This window comes from Macrobrachium nipponense, chromosome 33 (genome assembly GCF_015104395.2).
Source record: "Macrobrachium nipponense isolate FS-2020 chromosome 33, ASM1510439v2, whole genome shotgun sequence".
NCBI lineage: Eukaryota > Metazoa > Arthropoda > Malacostraca > Decapoda > Palaemonidae > Macrobrachium > Macrobrachium nipponense.
Window position 1 is genome coordinate 55,397,977 of NC_087219.1, and position 14,514 is coordinate 55,412,490.

Genomic DNA, 14,514 nt, shown 5'->3' on the forward strand with positions numbered 1-14,514 from the left:
AGGGATTAACTTCTGTACTCTCACTACATCAAATATAGGGTCTTGATTACCTTGGTTAGGGTTAGACGGTGTTACAGGTAATGTGGATCTAGCTTTTATCAATTCCATTTCCCTTTCATGTCTTGCGATTTCTCTTTCCTCTTTTATCCTTTCTCTTTCCTCTTCTGCTGCTTTTTCTTCTTCTCTTTCTCTTCTTTCTTGTTTTTCCCTGTCTATTCTTTCTCTTTCAGCTTGCATTCTCTCTCTTTCAGCAAGCATTTTTAGCTTAATCAAATTCTCTTCTGCTTCAATGCGTCTAAACTCTAACTCTGCATCACTTTTCTCTTTCTTTTCTGCTTGCTTATTTATGAGATCAGCACGTGCTACATTCAACAACTCTTGAGCAAATTCTAACTCATCTTCATCAGTTATTCTACCAGAGTTTATCAATGATTCCATAGCAATACATCTTATTTGTGCCTTTACCATACTAGTAGACACATAACCACCACATGCCTCTGCTAAAGCGCTCCACTGTGCTCTAGACAGAGTGGTTGCAGACAAAACTTGGATGGAAGGGGCTGCTAAAAATTCCTGAACATTGAACTGAGCCATTTTCCTCTAAGTTATCAACTTACAATTTAATACAATAAATGCAAAACAAAAACTATATGGTCACTCTCCTAACATAATATATCCCTAACACCACCAGTATATTCTAGAGTGATAATGAAATCTGCTTTCCCGGGTCTGGGCACCATTAAACAATGTTACGAAGTGCCAAGTATCTGGTTACCATGCATCAAATATTACCTCACCAAAAGCCAGAAACCTGAACCCTCATAACACGTTTAAACGACTGAATACTCTAAAGGCAACTGATCCCTTAACACTTACCAGTATTGCAGAAAATCAGACTAAGTTCATCAAAACAGGTGTGAGGTAATCTTGTAAGTAATTAAATTAATCAAAGGGCATCACTCCATCAACAACTTTAAAAGTCTAAGTATTTCCCTGATTTCAGAAGTCTAAGTACTTCCCTGGTTCTAAGTCACTTCAAATAAATTGAAGGAAAGCAAATCAATTACCACTCTATGTTTCTACCTAACATAAATATAATCATAATCATATATACTGGTGTAAATGAAAATACTTATAAAAATTTTAAATACAAAAATTTATTATTAAATTCAAAATTTATAAGTGAAATTCACAATATCAGGGAAAATTACTGTTACTTGAAAACAAAGTAAAGTTTAATTAATTCTTGAATCAAATTAAGTAAAATTAAATCAAAATTAATTTATCACAAAATTCAAGAAAATTAATTCAATTGAAATTCAAAAGTGTTAGGCAATAATTGAAAATCTGAAATTAATTTACAAGTGCTAAACAACAATAAATCTTGAAAAGAATTCTAAGTAAATGCAAATTAATTCACAAGTGCTAAATTTAATTAAATGTGCAATGATAAAGCAATGAAAATAACTAAGTCAATTAAATTGTGAATGCAAATGAAAATATAAAATAAAAAGACACACTTCAATAAGAAAATGAAATAGTGCACAAACAATGGAACAATCACAAACAAAAAAATCAGCAATGTGTAAAAGTGTAAATCTTTTCCACTCAAAACTCTGTAACCAACAGTTTTTACCAAACCTTCACAACCATCTGTTATTAGTTAACCTCAGTTCCCATCTGTTATTAGTTAACCTCAGTTCCTATCCGTTATTAGTTATTACCTAACCGTTATTAGTTGCAACTAATAAAAATATAACACTTTACCTTTTTGTATACCAACTTCTTTCTCTCTTGCTGCAGCTTGTATATTACACTTTCACAAAAACCAGGCGCCGTTACGAAATGTTTGTTCAGATTCCACAAAAGAAATTAAATAACACTAAATAAACTCTAAGAAATATCAAATATGAAATTCTCACAAGTTACGAGTGACCAATTTACGTTATGTTAATATAATCTCGATGTCGAGGGAGAGAGAGAGAGAGAGAGAGAGAGAGAGAGAGAGAGAGAGAGAGATCTGACTGCCTCGAGGTCTCAAGATAGAATAAAATCTCTTCCTTTACAGAAAAGCTGGAGAGGGAGGATGTCAAAAACGTTCTTGGCACGAAAGCTTCCAGAAAGTTCTGAAATCTGATGCAATCTCACATACAAAATGTGCAATTCCCACGTGGGACTTGACAAAGACATGCACGTACAAGACGAGTCTGTTAAAAAAAAAAGACATACTCTACTCGATCGAAACGAAGGCTGAACGACAATTAAGATTGACATGTTTTGATAACAACGCAAGATTCGAGCTCGCTCGCTATCACATGCGTTGACAGAATAGGGAAGCAAACGGAGATCTCTGAGTTCCTCTAATCTCAAAGTGTTGACATAAAAGTTAAACATTCGTAGTTTTGAAAAGACAGAAAAGTCTCTTTCTTTTTACATTCTACGAATCTACATTAATATATACTCTTTTAAAACATGCAATGCGAAATCTTAACACACATTTAAAACATCCTATTCTAAGCTATCTAGGAATCTGAAAAAATGTTGTAAAATTCTACATGACATTTCAAAGAGGGGAAACATGCATTTTGAAAGTAGCAATATATAATATATATATATATATATATATATATATATATATATATAATATATATATATATATATATATATATATATTCATCAAAATGCATGATAGAAATCATGTAAAAATGGCTACTCAAACAAGACATCCATACTCAAGGAAAACAAACTTCAATGATTAAAAATAAGCACTGGATTAGAATAAATATCAGTATCCAATAGTCCTTGGAAGAGCATTATAGGTACTATCATTCTCCTTCGAGTCGATACACACTAATACATGAGCGTCTCTTGACAAATCACTTTGATTTATGTTATTAACAAATGTCGTTGCATCTCACGAATTATCTTCGTCCTGTGTTGCTGTCAAGGTTATATGTGATGTAAATTAAGTTTTCAGTCCATCCTCCTCTGTCAGTTTACAGGGCAGGCAAAATTGACGAAACTGATTTCCATTACATAATATATATATATATATATATATATATATATATATATATATATATATATATATATATGTGTGTGTGTGTGTGTGTGTGTGTGTGTATATACACACACATATATATATATATATATATATATATATATATATATATATATATATATATATATATATATATATATATATTAATCACTTACAATTATTCTTCGGTGATACTTCCGAAGTGATGTGAACTGGATATCAAACGACATTTGTAGCTTAACGTTTGTATTAAAATGTCACGATGATGTGATAAAAATTCATTTATATTTATATATATATATATATATATATATATATATATATATATATATATATATATATACATATAGTCTCATGTCAAAGTTGTCAAATCACCCAGAAAACGTCGCAGAAGAAAAACAGTCACTGTATAAACGACATTTGTAATTTATTGTTTAAATGTAAAATTGTCCTGATGTGATATATATATATATATATATATTATATATATATATATATCATATATATATACTATATATATATATATATATATATATATATATATATATATATATATATATAAAAAGTCTCATCTTAAAGTTCTCAAATCACCCAGAAAACGTCGCAGAAGAAAAACAGTCTCCGTATAAAGCTTCAACCCAACCTCTCCAAACAAACTTCAGTGGCTTGTGCCAATGACCTTCCAACAATATCTTGCTGCTAAGGAACATTGCATCCTGGTACCCCATCCCACCTCTCATAGCCCTCCAAAGCGAGGCAATCTTCATTATTTCGCACAGAATTGCCAACGCTCAGGCGTGGTGTTTGAGTGTATAAAACAGGTGAAGTCTAGCGGTGCCAGGTCGTTTGAAGAATGTGCGTTCGGCTACAATTCAGAGCTACAGTTGGATGCTTCAATTACTGTCACCTGCTCTCTGTGGACAGGAGCATTGCCAGAGAGCAACAACACACTCGCAGCTTACTTACCGATTTCATCTTCACCTTTTCTTTCCCTTTTCTTAGCTGTCACAATTCTGGCGTGCAATTCTCATCAACACTGGTTTGACCGTCTTCAGTTTGTGTATAATGATACACCCTCATAATCCCAAAACAAAAGGAACAGCATCTGCCCCCAGACTATTATGCTAGAAATGTTTTAGTGGAGAGCCATGGGTTTTACATTGCTTGCTTTAAATTTTTTATTCAGGTTCAGATAACTGAGTCCACGTCTCATCCTGCGTCATTCATCACCAGCAGACTTTGCCACGATCACTCTGATAACGAGTCTTAAGTTTGCTAAAAGTTCCAATTCTGGTCGATTTGATCTTGCATCTTTACTGAAATTTTTTTGATACATTAAACTCACCGAAAGGTTCTTTCCCATATGAGTATGACTCTAAATTGTGTTTGCCATCCGGTTTTGAGCAAGTTATTTTGGGATGATTAACTATCGGGTATTATACAGCTCTGGTTAAGAGGCACACTGAGTTGTAATGGTGAGTAACCGCTTCTTCTGACCCTGCAGCGGAAAAATACCCTGGTCCTTTTGCTTATGAGACGAGTGTATTAACCACTAGCGTAGGATTAAGTATATATTTACACACACAAACACACACACACACACACACACACACACACACACATATATATATATATATATATATATATATATATATATATATATATATATATATATATATATATATATATATATATATATATATAATAAAAGGAGCCCATAAAAACACCAAAATATAGAGAGAAAAGTACTATATTTCAGAGACTGCTCTCTCTCTCTTCAGGTATATGAATGAGACAGCAGTCTCTGAAATATAGTACTTTTCTCTCTATATTTTGGTGTTTTTATGGGCTCCTTTTATTAGATGGAATTCTGTTGTAACAGAACATTTTTACCAGTCATATATATATATATATATATATATATATATATATATATATACATATATATATATATATAAATATGATATATTATATATATATAGATATTTATTATATATAATATTATATGTATGTATATAATATATATATATAGTATATATATATATATATCTATATAATTATCATACGTCTTTTTCATAGAAGAGATGGACTCAAATGTACTACTCCCTGTTTATTCAGAATAAAGCAAGAAGTCCTATATATATGGTTGTATTTCTGTGTATATATACAAGCGTGTGAGATATAGTCTTGAGTATGGATAAATCCGTGGAGTTACCCCATATCCCCGCAATGAAGTCTAGAAGTAACTCTTGTCCAGCACACTGATATACATTCCTGATGTTAAACCATTCCTTAATACTTGTCTGTATCGATTCCGGTGAGATTTTAGAACAGAAAATGGACATTTCCTAAATATTGACTCCCAAGGGTTTTAACTTAGTTTGTATCCATCTTTACGGGGTGTTAATACAAGCCCACTGGGGATTACCGTAAAAACATAAATTAGAAACTGTAAATATTGTATAGGTAATGACCTCCTAGAAATATTAGTCCTAGAAAACCCCCCCGAACTTTGTTGTGGGTCATTATCTAGTTAAGTTCCCAGCAAAGATCTACTCCAACGTTCATTTGTAAGAGACCCTCAATGTTCATCTTCAAAATGGTTCATTGCATTAAACAAAGACACTAGAATAGGGTATATCACTATAAGCACTATAATCTGAAAGCACTATGCCCGCAGTTCCCCGTGTTGACTTTCTGCAACAAGAACCAGTTCAACATGACCTCGCTGAACGAACTTCGGGAGGAGCTTGCAAGCAGACTGAAGGAGACCAACCAGTCAGTCATCAAGTCATGGGACATCCCCCATCTCATTGAGACACTGGGACACAACGCCAAAGATGTCTGGACACTCATCAAACATCATCGAGATCTGATGATTAGTGAGGTACAGAGAAATGATGTTAAAGCTTTCGTTTTATTCGATTTTGAAAACCGGACATTTAAAAAGTACTTCAAATTTAACATGTAATGTGTATGACAAGGCTAAAAACCGCAGTAAATTATATTTCGATTAATGGTGAAAACGACTAAGTGTATTCTGAATTTTGATTTATTATGACTTTTTCATTAAATGATTCAAACAAATGAAGACGCGATCATGTTATTCATGCGATGAAGCAAACACGCTCGGACGCACGATAGATACATACATCCATATCTATATATATATATATATATATATATATATATATTATATATATATATATATATATATATATATATATATATATATATATATATATATATATATATATATATATATATATATATATATATATATATATATATGTGTGTGTGTGTGTGTGTGTGTGTGTGTATAACTGAATCACGAAAGTTTGGAACGTGATAAATCCATAAATAAAAGTATAAGCCACGAAGGAGAGATAAACAACGGAGTTTCTGCAGAAACTCCGTTGTTTATCTCTCCTTCGTGGCTTATACTTATATATATATATATATATATATATATATATATATATATATATATATATATATATATATATATATATATGATATATGAGTGTGTGTATGTTATGTGTTTGTATGCATGTATTTCAAATTCATAAATTTTAAGTTTTAACAGAGTGCGAGCCTAGCAAAGAAATGCCTGGCCATTTAATGTGAATTTGTTATGAGGAAGAATTTAGTATTAATATTTTAAATGACCGCTTTGGAGATTGCAATGTCACCTCGGATTAAAACGAAATGACCCTGAATGGGAGACTACAAAAATCAAGTTTTGCAAATGGATATTACGGCCCATTTTCTGAGTTATAAATCAAAACAACATAAATATTCCCTGAAAGCTTCTTTGATACGTATTACCTGAATAATTGTGTATCACGGGCAGAAGCACTAAATCTCGCTTTTGTTCCAGATTAAAATGAGGTTATTGATTTGGAAACCTTTCGTGGTCAGACAGCAAAGCTCCAGGAATTTGTTCCTTCTTCTGTTCCTCATTCAATTTCCTATTCTCTCTTTTATATAGTGATATAATTTTTATCTTACCTTACCAAATCAGTCCATCTTTCACTCTCCATCCTTAGATTTCTTTTAAAACTACTGGGGCTAGAGGGTTGCAAAATGATATGCTGATCATCCACCCTCCAGTCATCAAACTTACAAAATTGCAGCCCTCTAGCCTCAGAAGTTTTTATTTTATTTAAGATTAAGTTTAGCATGCACTGCTATATGTGCCAACAATACAGGCCACCACCCGGCCGTGGCTGAAAGTTTCATGGGCCGCGACTAAGCGTTTCATGGGCCGTGGCTTAGAGTTTCATGGGGCGTGGCTGACAGTTTCATGAGCTGAGGCTGAATGTTTCATGAGCCGTGGGTGAATATTTCATGAGCTGTGGCTGAGAGTTTCATGGGCCACGACAGAGAGTTTCATGGCCCGTGGCTGAATGTTTCATGAGTCGTGGCTGACAGTTTCACGGGCCGTGGCTGAGAGTGTCATACAGCATTGTACGGTGTACAGAAAACTTGATTGTGCCAAAGAAACTTCGGCGCATTTTTTACCTGTTTATTTTTCTCTAAGGTCAGCTTCTCTCCACCCGACTCATCTGGCCTCTCTTATCATGATTCTTTTATACCCCCTCTTTTCTATAGCACTTATCACCCTCTCCTTTTCTCATTTCTATCAGGTATATCAAAGGCTTGCTTTAGATCCCAGTCGCTTTCGTTATATATCATTTGTATCACAAATTTTTAAGCGCTCTAAAGAAATGAGCCGTTACAAAACATATACTGGACACCCTCAGCATTCCATCTCGGTCATCAGTATTCTCTAAATCCACGCATGCCACGTTCAGCCTTTTCCTTTTACTCACATGCATCTTACACCTGTTTTATATCAGTGCTTGAGGTTCATACTACTTTCTTCTTTTAAAGATACATTGTTCTTACATAATCTATTCTTATGTTGCTATGCTTTCATTCGGAACCAAAACCTTATTTTGCTCCTTCCTCGATAGAATCAGTAATGTTTTGCCAAAATAAATCTTACAGTCTTCTCTAGTACCTTCCCTCTTATAGAAGTGTTTCTCAAAACTTTTTTTTGAACCATGCACCCTTTCACCATATGCCAAGATACCATTCCCCACAACTTCAACATCCCCTTTCAAAATTGTCTGCCTCAGGAGGTGCATTCCAAAAATTATTCAACAAAATACCAACACAAACACACAAGCTAGCAGAGAGAAAGCCCATCTCAAGTGACCTCTCAGTAGTGGTGACTGATATAATACACACACACACACACACACACACCACACACACACACACACACACACATATATATATATATATATATATATATATATATATATATATTCATATATATATATACTATATATATAATATATATATATATCTAATAAAAGGAGCCCATAAAAACACCAAAATGTAGAGAGGAAAGTACTATATTTCAGAGACTGCTGTCTCTCTCTTCAGGTATATGAATGAGAAAAGTATACAGAAAGGTGGTATTTATACCAAGAGATCCGTCCACAAGTAAGCCAATTTAGGTCACCCCCGCTGATAATCTTCCTTTAATCAGCGGGGGTGACCTAAATTGGCTTACTTGTGGACGGATCTCTTGGTATAAATACCACCTTTTCTGTAAACTTTTCTCATTCATATACCTGAAGAGAGAGACAGCAGTCTCTGAAATATAGTACTTTCCTCTCTACATTTTGGTGTTTTTATGGGCTCCTTTTATTAGATGTAATTCTGTTGTTACAGAACATTTTTACCAGTCATATATATATATATATATATATATATACGTATACATATATATATATATATATATATATATATATATATATATATATATATATATATATATATATATATATATATATATATATATACGTTACTATCAGTTATATCTGGCATTGCTCGGGATAAAAAGGTGTATGCCGTCCGTGAGTCTGTCAAGTCAAAGAAGTTGTGAAAAATCCGGAGAGTTTGCTGTCATTTCCAAAAGTTATGTAAAAAATGAGGGGGTATGAAAAAGAGGGGTTAAGGCCCCACTTAAAACGGCCCTCGATTTTTGGCTAAAACCTTCTTTGCCGGGAGGGGTGTCTATGGTGAAAATTTGGTAGCCCCAGCTTTCATAGTCTGGGTGTGCATAATGAATAGATAGACAGACAAACAGACAGAAATTGCCTTTTATATTTTATATACTAGATATTGAAATTTTTTTTTGTATATTTGTGGGCTATAGAAATACAAACCACTTGACCGATCAAGACAAAATTTGCCATGTGGCCATCATTTGAACTAACTTAGATAATAGGGTAGGTTTCAAACCCGCACCTCAGCCCCTTGCCACTTTCTCCTCCCCAACGTCCTACCTCCTTCCTTTTGTAACTTATGCGGTAAATAAACTCTACAGTGTTGGCGTGGGAAGGGGGTGGGAAAGAGGTAAAGCATTAAAATAACTGAAAATGACAGAAATGAGTGTCTAATCCATAGTTTTTGAGGTTGCTGAGATGAATGGTGATGCTCCTGATGCCCTTTAATTCCATTTTCATCCTCAATAGGAAGGGGGAGATGAGAAAGGGTGGGAATGGGGTGACATGTAAAAATAACCGAAAATCACAGAAACCAGTGTCTAGTCCATTGTTTTTGAGGTTGCTGAGATGAAAAGTGACACTCTCGATGCCCTTTAAGTCCAAGTTCTGCTCTGACAGGAAGCGGGGTTGAGAAAGGAGTGGGAAAGGGTTGATATGTAAAAATAATCGAAAATGTCAGATATTAGTTTGTTTCAGACTGTTGTCCAATATCTATGACTATAACATTCATATGTCTGTTAATTTTACACTTTTATATAGATTTGTAAGTAATTAATGAATTGGTAATATGTTAGACTCTAGAAAAAAAGTTAAGCATATCTTAGTATAACCAGGCTACTGAGCTGATTAACAGCTCTTCTAGGGCTGGACGGAAGGATTAGATATTTTCTACGTGGCTAGGAATCATTTGGTTTCCTAGCCACGGGACCTGCAGCTTATTGTGCGACCCGAACAACTTTATATCGAGAAATTAATTCCTAATAGCCAAAAAGCAAAATCCTCTGATTCCACGTTGGCAGAACGGGGAATCGAACTTGGGACTACCAAATTGGTAGGCGAGGACACAAACCACTCGTCCGACCAGGAACTAATTTCTAGAGCTTGATGTAACAGTGAATTTCAGGAGACTTGCAAAGACAAGGAGAATATGGTCTGGCCCATGGCGTTGAATAATTTCAATTTCAATTTCAGTAGCGCAAGGAGATCAGTCTTTTTTAAATTATGAAGCTTATTAGAAAAATAACGAAAGAACGCACTGATAGTTACAAGCCTTGGGGTAACAATATTAAGGTGGAGCTTGTGAGGTAACTGAATTTTGTTCTAAAATTCACAAATTCCAAAAAATTTTGTTTTCCTGGGGCAAGCACGAAATCCTTTTACTATCAGTTCATATCTGATATTTGAAATCAAACAAATAAAAGATTGCGTCGAAGTTTCTTCGGCGCAAACGAGTTTTCTGTCAATCGTATAATCAAAGCCACCGAAAATAGATCTATCTTTCGGTGTTCTCGGCATAATGCTATATGAACCGCGGCCCATGAAACTTTGATTACGGCTGGGTGGTGCCCTGGCCTATATCATTGCCAGACGTAGTAGGCTTATGGCTAACTTTAACCTTAAGTAAAATAAAATCTACTGAGGTTAGAGAGCTGCAATTTGGTATGTTTGATGATTGGAGGGTGGATGATCGACATATCAATTTGCAGCCCTCTAGCCTCAGCAGTTTTTAAGATCTGGGGGCGGACAGAAAAAGTACGGAAGGGGCAAACAAAGACAGTACAACAATTTTCTTTTCAGAAAATTAAAAGCTGATGACATTGCAGTTATTAAACTCCCTAACCGTAATCCTCAATAACTCGACGTGAATTCATCGTCATGAATCATTAATTAACTTGAATAATAACAACTAGTGATAAACTAAGTTTCACCATTTAACATACTGCAACGGTACGAATGACACTTACTTAAAATCTAATGAGGACTTCGTCTAAGTCACAATTTGTCCGTAAAATTCCATGTGACCAAGGATTGGGAATCTTGAAACTGATCAAATGAAAAATAATATAAAAAAAAGGAAATTGCTAATAATGAGGTTTAAACGAAGAAAGAGTTGTAAACAGAAATCTAACCGTGAATCATTTACCTGCGGGTAAATGACGTTTGCTATAAATAGCAAACGGTCGCGTGAATAATAATTAAAGACAATGGCAGCAACAGATACTATCACTGAGAAGACAAACGAACTGAAACATTAATTACGTACCGTGTGTTATAAAAGTGCTATTTTCTATGCATGTGAATAGTGGATGTACTTGAACACCGCCACTTTTTTTATCATTATTATTATTATTATTATTATTATTATTATTATTATTATTATTATTATTCAGAAGAAGAAACTTATACATACGGAACAAGCCCGCAGGAGCATTGACTTGAAATTGAAGTTACAAAAGAGTAGTGGTGTTCATTAGGAAAAAGTAAGAGGGGGTAAAGGGAGACACAGAAAGAAGAAACCCCACTTATTTTTAAAAAATTATTAGATTAACAAATATATTAATACGAATTAAAATGCGAGAAGATTGGTAACAGGGTAGTAATGTATTACACCTCCGCTTGAATTTCTCGAGTTCTGCAATATAGATTGGGGAAGGATTGAAACTGACGACTTTTTACTTTGACTTTGTGACAATCGATGCGGACTTTTATAGTAACCAACGAGAGGCACCGGCATATTTCCCCTGACTACATCGGAGGCAAGAAAATAAATGCACTGCTTTCGATGTCACCAGAGAGAAATAATTCTCCGAGAAATAGCCGTGTAAAAATGAGATTTCTTTGTGAAAATCAGATTACCTCTCGGAGAACTATTTCCCTTCGTCTGTTTTATAAACAACTGAATAAGTTTTTAATGATAAAATCATGCCGAAAATTAGGTCTCTAACAGTCCTAAAAATGACCTTTTATTCGAGTCGTCCTTATATTTATATTCATGATGAGTCCTTCATTACCAGAGGTCATTAATACGGCAGTATTGTCCTGTCATAAAAAGTCACCTCATTCTCACTAATCCTCTTACCATAGATTCCCTTTCTAAATTATACGGATAGATTGAACCTGAAAGTATGTGAGAAAATCCATTGTTTGTATTGCTGAGTTGAGGCAGAGTAAGTATATGAGTTGAGGTTACGTAAAACTGACAACGTGAATTTGTATACGTAAAAGGAGAGAGAGAGAGAGAGAGAGAGAGAGAAAGAGAGAGAGAGAGAGAGAGAGAGAGAGAGAGAGAGAGAGAGAGAAAGTGATCTTTAGGGATGTTACCGTAATAACAGAAGTAAAAACTGCTTGACTCAATAAATTAGCAGAAAAAACATTTTAGCAAAACGATTTAGAAACAGTTTTCCCTGATTTTTGCCACGAAGCTACAAATTTGGCTTTACTTAGCATATGAATTCATAAATGCGATGAAACTGGTGCTATAGATTAAAATGTTAAGGACTAACATGATAATAACAATCCTGTATTAATTGCAGCAGCCGCTTCTTTTATGTATTGGGTGGAAAGAAAGTAATTTGATATCCTTGGACGATTTCCTAACTTTCTGAGGCACTTTGGTATATAGATAATGATCTTCATGTGACAGTTGGGGTGTCATACCAATTATTACTTTACATCTTAGTCACTTTAGGTTTTAAACTACTTTAGCACGAGATCAATGATAAGCTCAGTAATTGAACTACAAATGTAGATTGTAGAAGCGGTACTACTTTGGAATACTGAACAGATGCTGTTCTGAAGCAATGGGATACATCCACACACACACACACGAGTTCTTTGGATAGAATGGCTGGAGGTGGCTTAGCTTTATGACTATCTACACTAGTCTACTAGTAACCTAGCAATGTCTTAGTTTACTGACAGTCGAATGTTAGTCACTAGATTACAAATCTCGCACTTTTATGAGACCTTAAAATAGCTTTTTGTCCAGAAGTTCCAAAGCTATGTGGCTGCCTAAACGTAGTATTCTAACTTGACCTGTCAAAACTTTGCGATAATCAGCTGGTTGACAGGACGTTATCTTTGTGGAAAGCTAAGATGATTACACTATGGGAAATTTCCCACTTTTTGAACTAGAGAAAATGAATTCGCTAGTTCACTTATTGGAGGTACATTTTTTCTTTTTCTTTCTTTCTTTGAATTTTTTTTTATTTATTTATTTATTTTTTTTTTTTTTTTGACTAGGCAAGTATACTAGAGCCCTGTTTTGAGATTTCTTGGCTTTGCCTTCTCGCTGGCCAAAAATAGTCCTTGACTCTGAGTTTCTTAATTTTGTGACTACCTAAATATAATCGTATACCGGAATTTCTTAATTTTGTGACTGGCTCAAGAAAGTTATTTAATTCGAAGATCCTTAACAGTGGGCAATCACTTGGATAAGAGAAATCCAGAGCTTGGCAGAAGGGGAAAAGAAATTGTCACTGACCTATACAATCTACAGTACTTCAGCTTCAAAAGTACCTAGGGGTTGGAGGAACTTTCTCCTAGCTCAAAAACACATTGGGCAAAATATATAAAAAAATGACGAAGACAGCATTTTCGTCGGAAGGATGAACTGATTGACTAACACATAAATTGGCGGTACAACTACTATGCACCGAAGAAAAACGGGACGGTAGTAGAAGTTAAGGAAGTTTTATAAGTCAGATATAATTGCCTTTGATTCAATGATGAGGCACCTCAAGTCTGAGAACAATATTCCGAAGACTGATAATTTACCAACATAAACATTTAATAATTGGGTGCTGGAAAAAAAAGATATATGAATAGTAAACTTTGTATTTCTATGTAGATTTTGTATGATTAACAGGAGGATAAGACGTACTTTACCTCCGTGACCAGCTAAAACGAATTAGGTCACTAGAAGTCCCTTACCTTTGAACACTGTTTAATCTCGTTTAAAAAGTAGTGCACATCCAAAGCAGCGTTGCAACGATCGCTAGTGAAATAATCCAGAATAAAATGACCTTCTAAAAATCAATTTCTTAAAATTTTTCTGTAAAAGAAAACTATTGTGATGATTTTGTCCGTCCGTCCGCACTTTTTCTGTCCGCCCTCGGATCTTAAAAACTACTGAGGCTAGAGGGCTGCAAACTGGTATGTTGATCAGCCACCCATCAATCATCAAACGAATACCAATTTGCAGCCCTCTAGAGTAAGTAGTTTTTATTTTATTTAAGGTTAAAGTTATCGATGATCGTGCTTCTGGCAACGCTATGGAACAGGCTACCACCGGTCCTTGGCTGAGGGCTTCATGGGTCATGGCTCATACAGCACTATACACTGTACACAAAACTCGATTGCGCTGAAGAAACTTCGGCTCATTTTATA

At 34.5% G+C, this 14,514-nt stretch overlaps 1 protein-coding gene across 1 annotated transcript in view; it reads left to right on the forward strand.

Moving 5' to 3' along the window:
- The window catches only part of LOC135202750 (degenerin-like protein del-10), a 39,114-nt gene that overhangs the window by 12,300 nt on the left and 12,300 nt on the right, over positions 1-14,514 (forward strand). Inside the window, exon 4 of the mRNA XM_064232222.1 lies at positions 5,721-5,927. Within this exon, the coding sequence (XP_064088292.1) occupies positions 5,721-5,927 (207 nt within the window). The remainder of the gene's footprint in view (positions 1-5,720; positions 5,928-14,514) is intronic.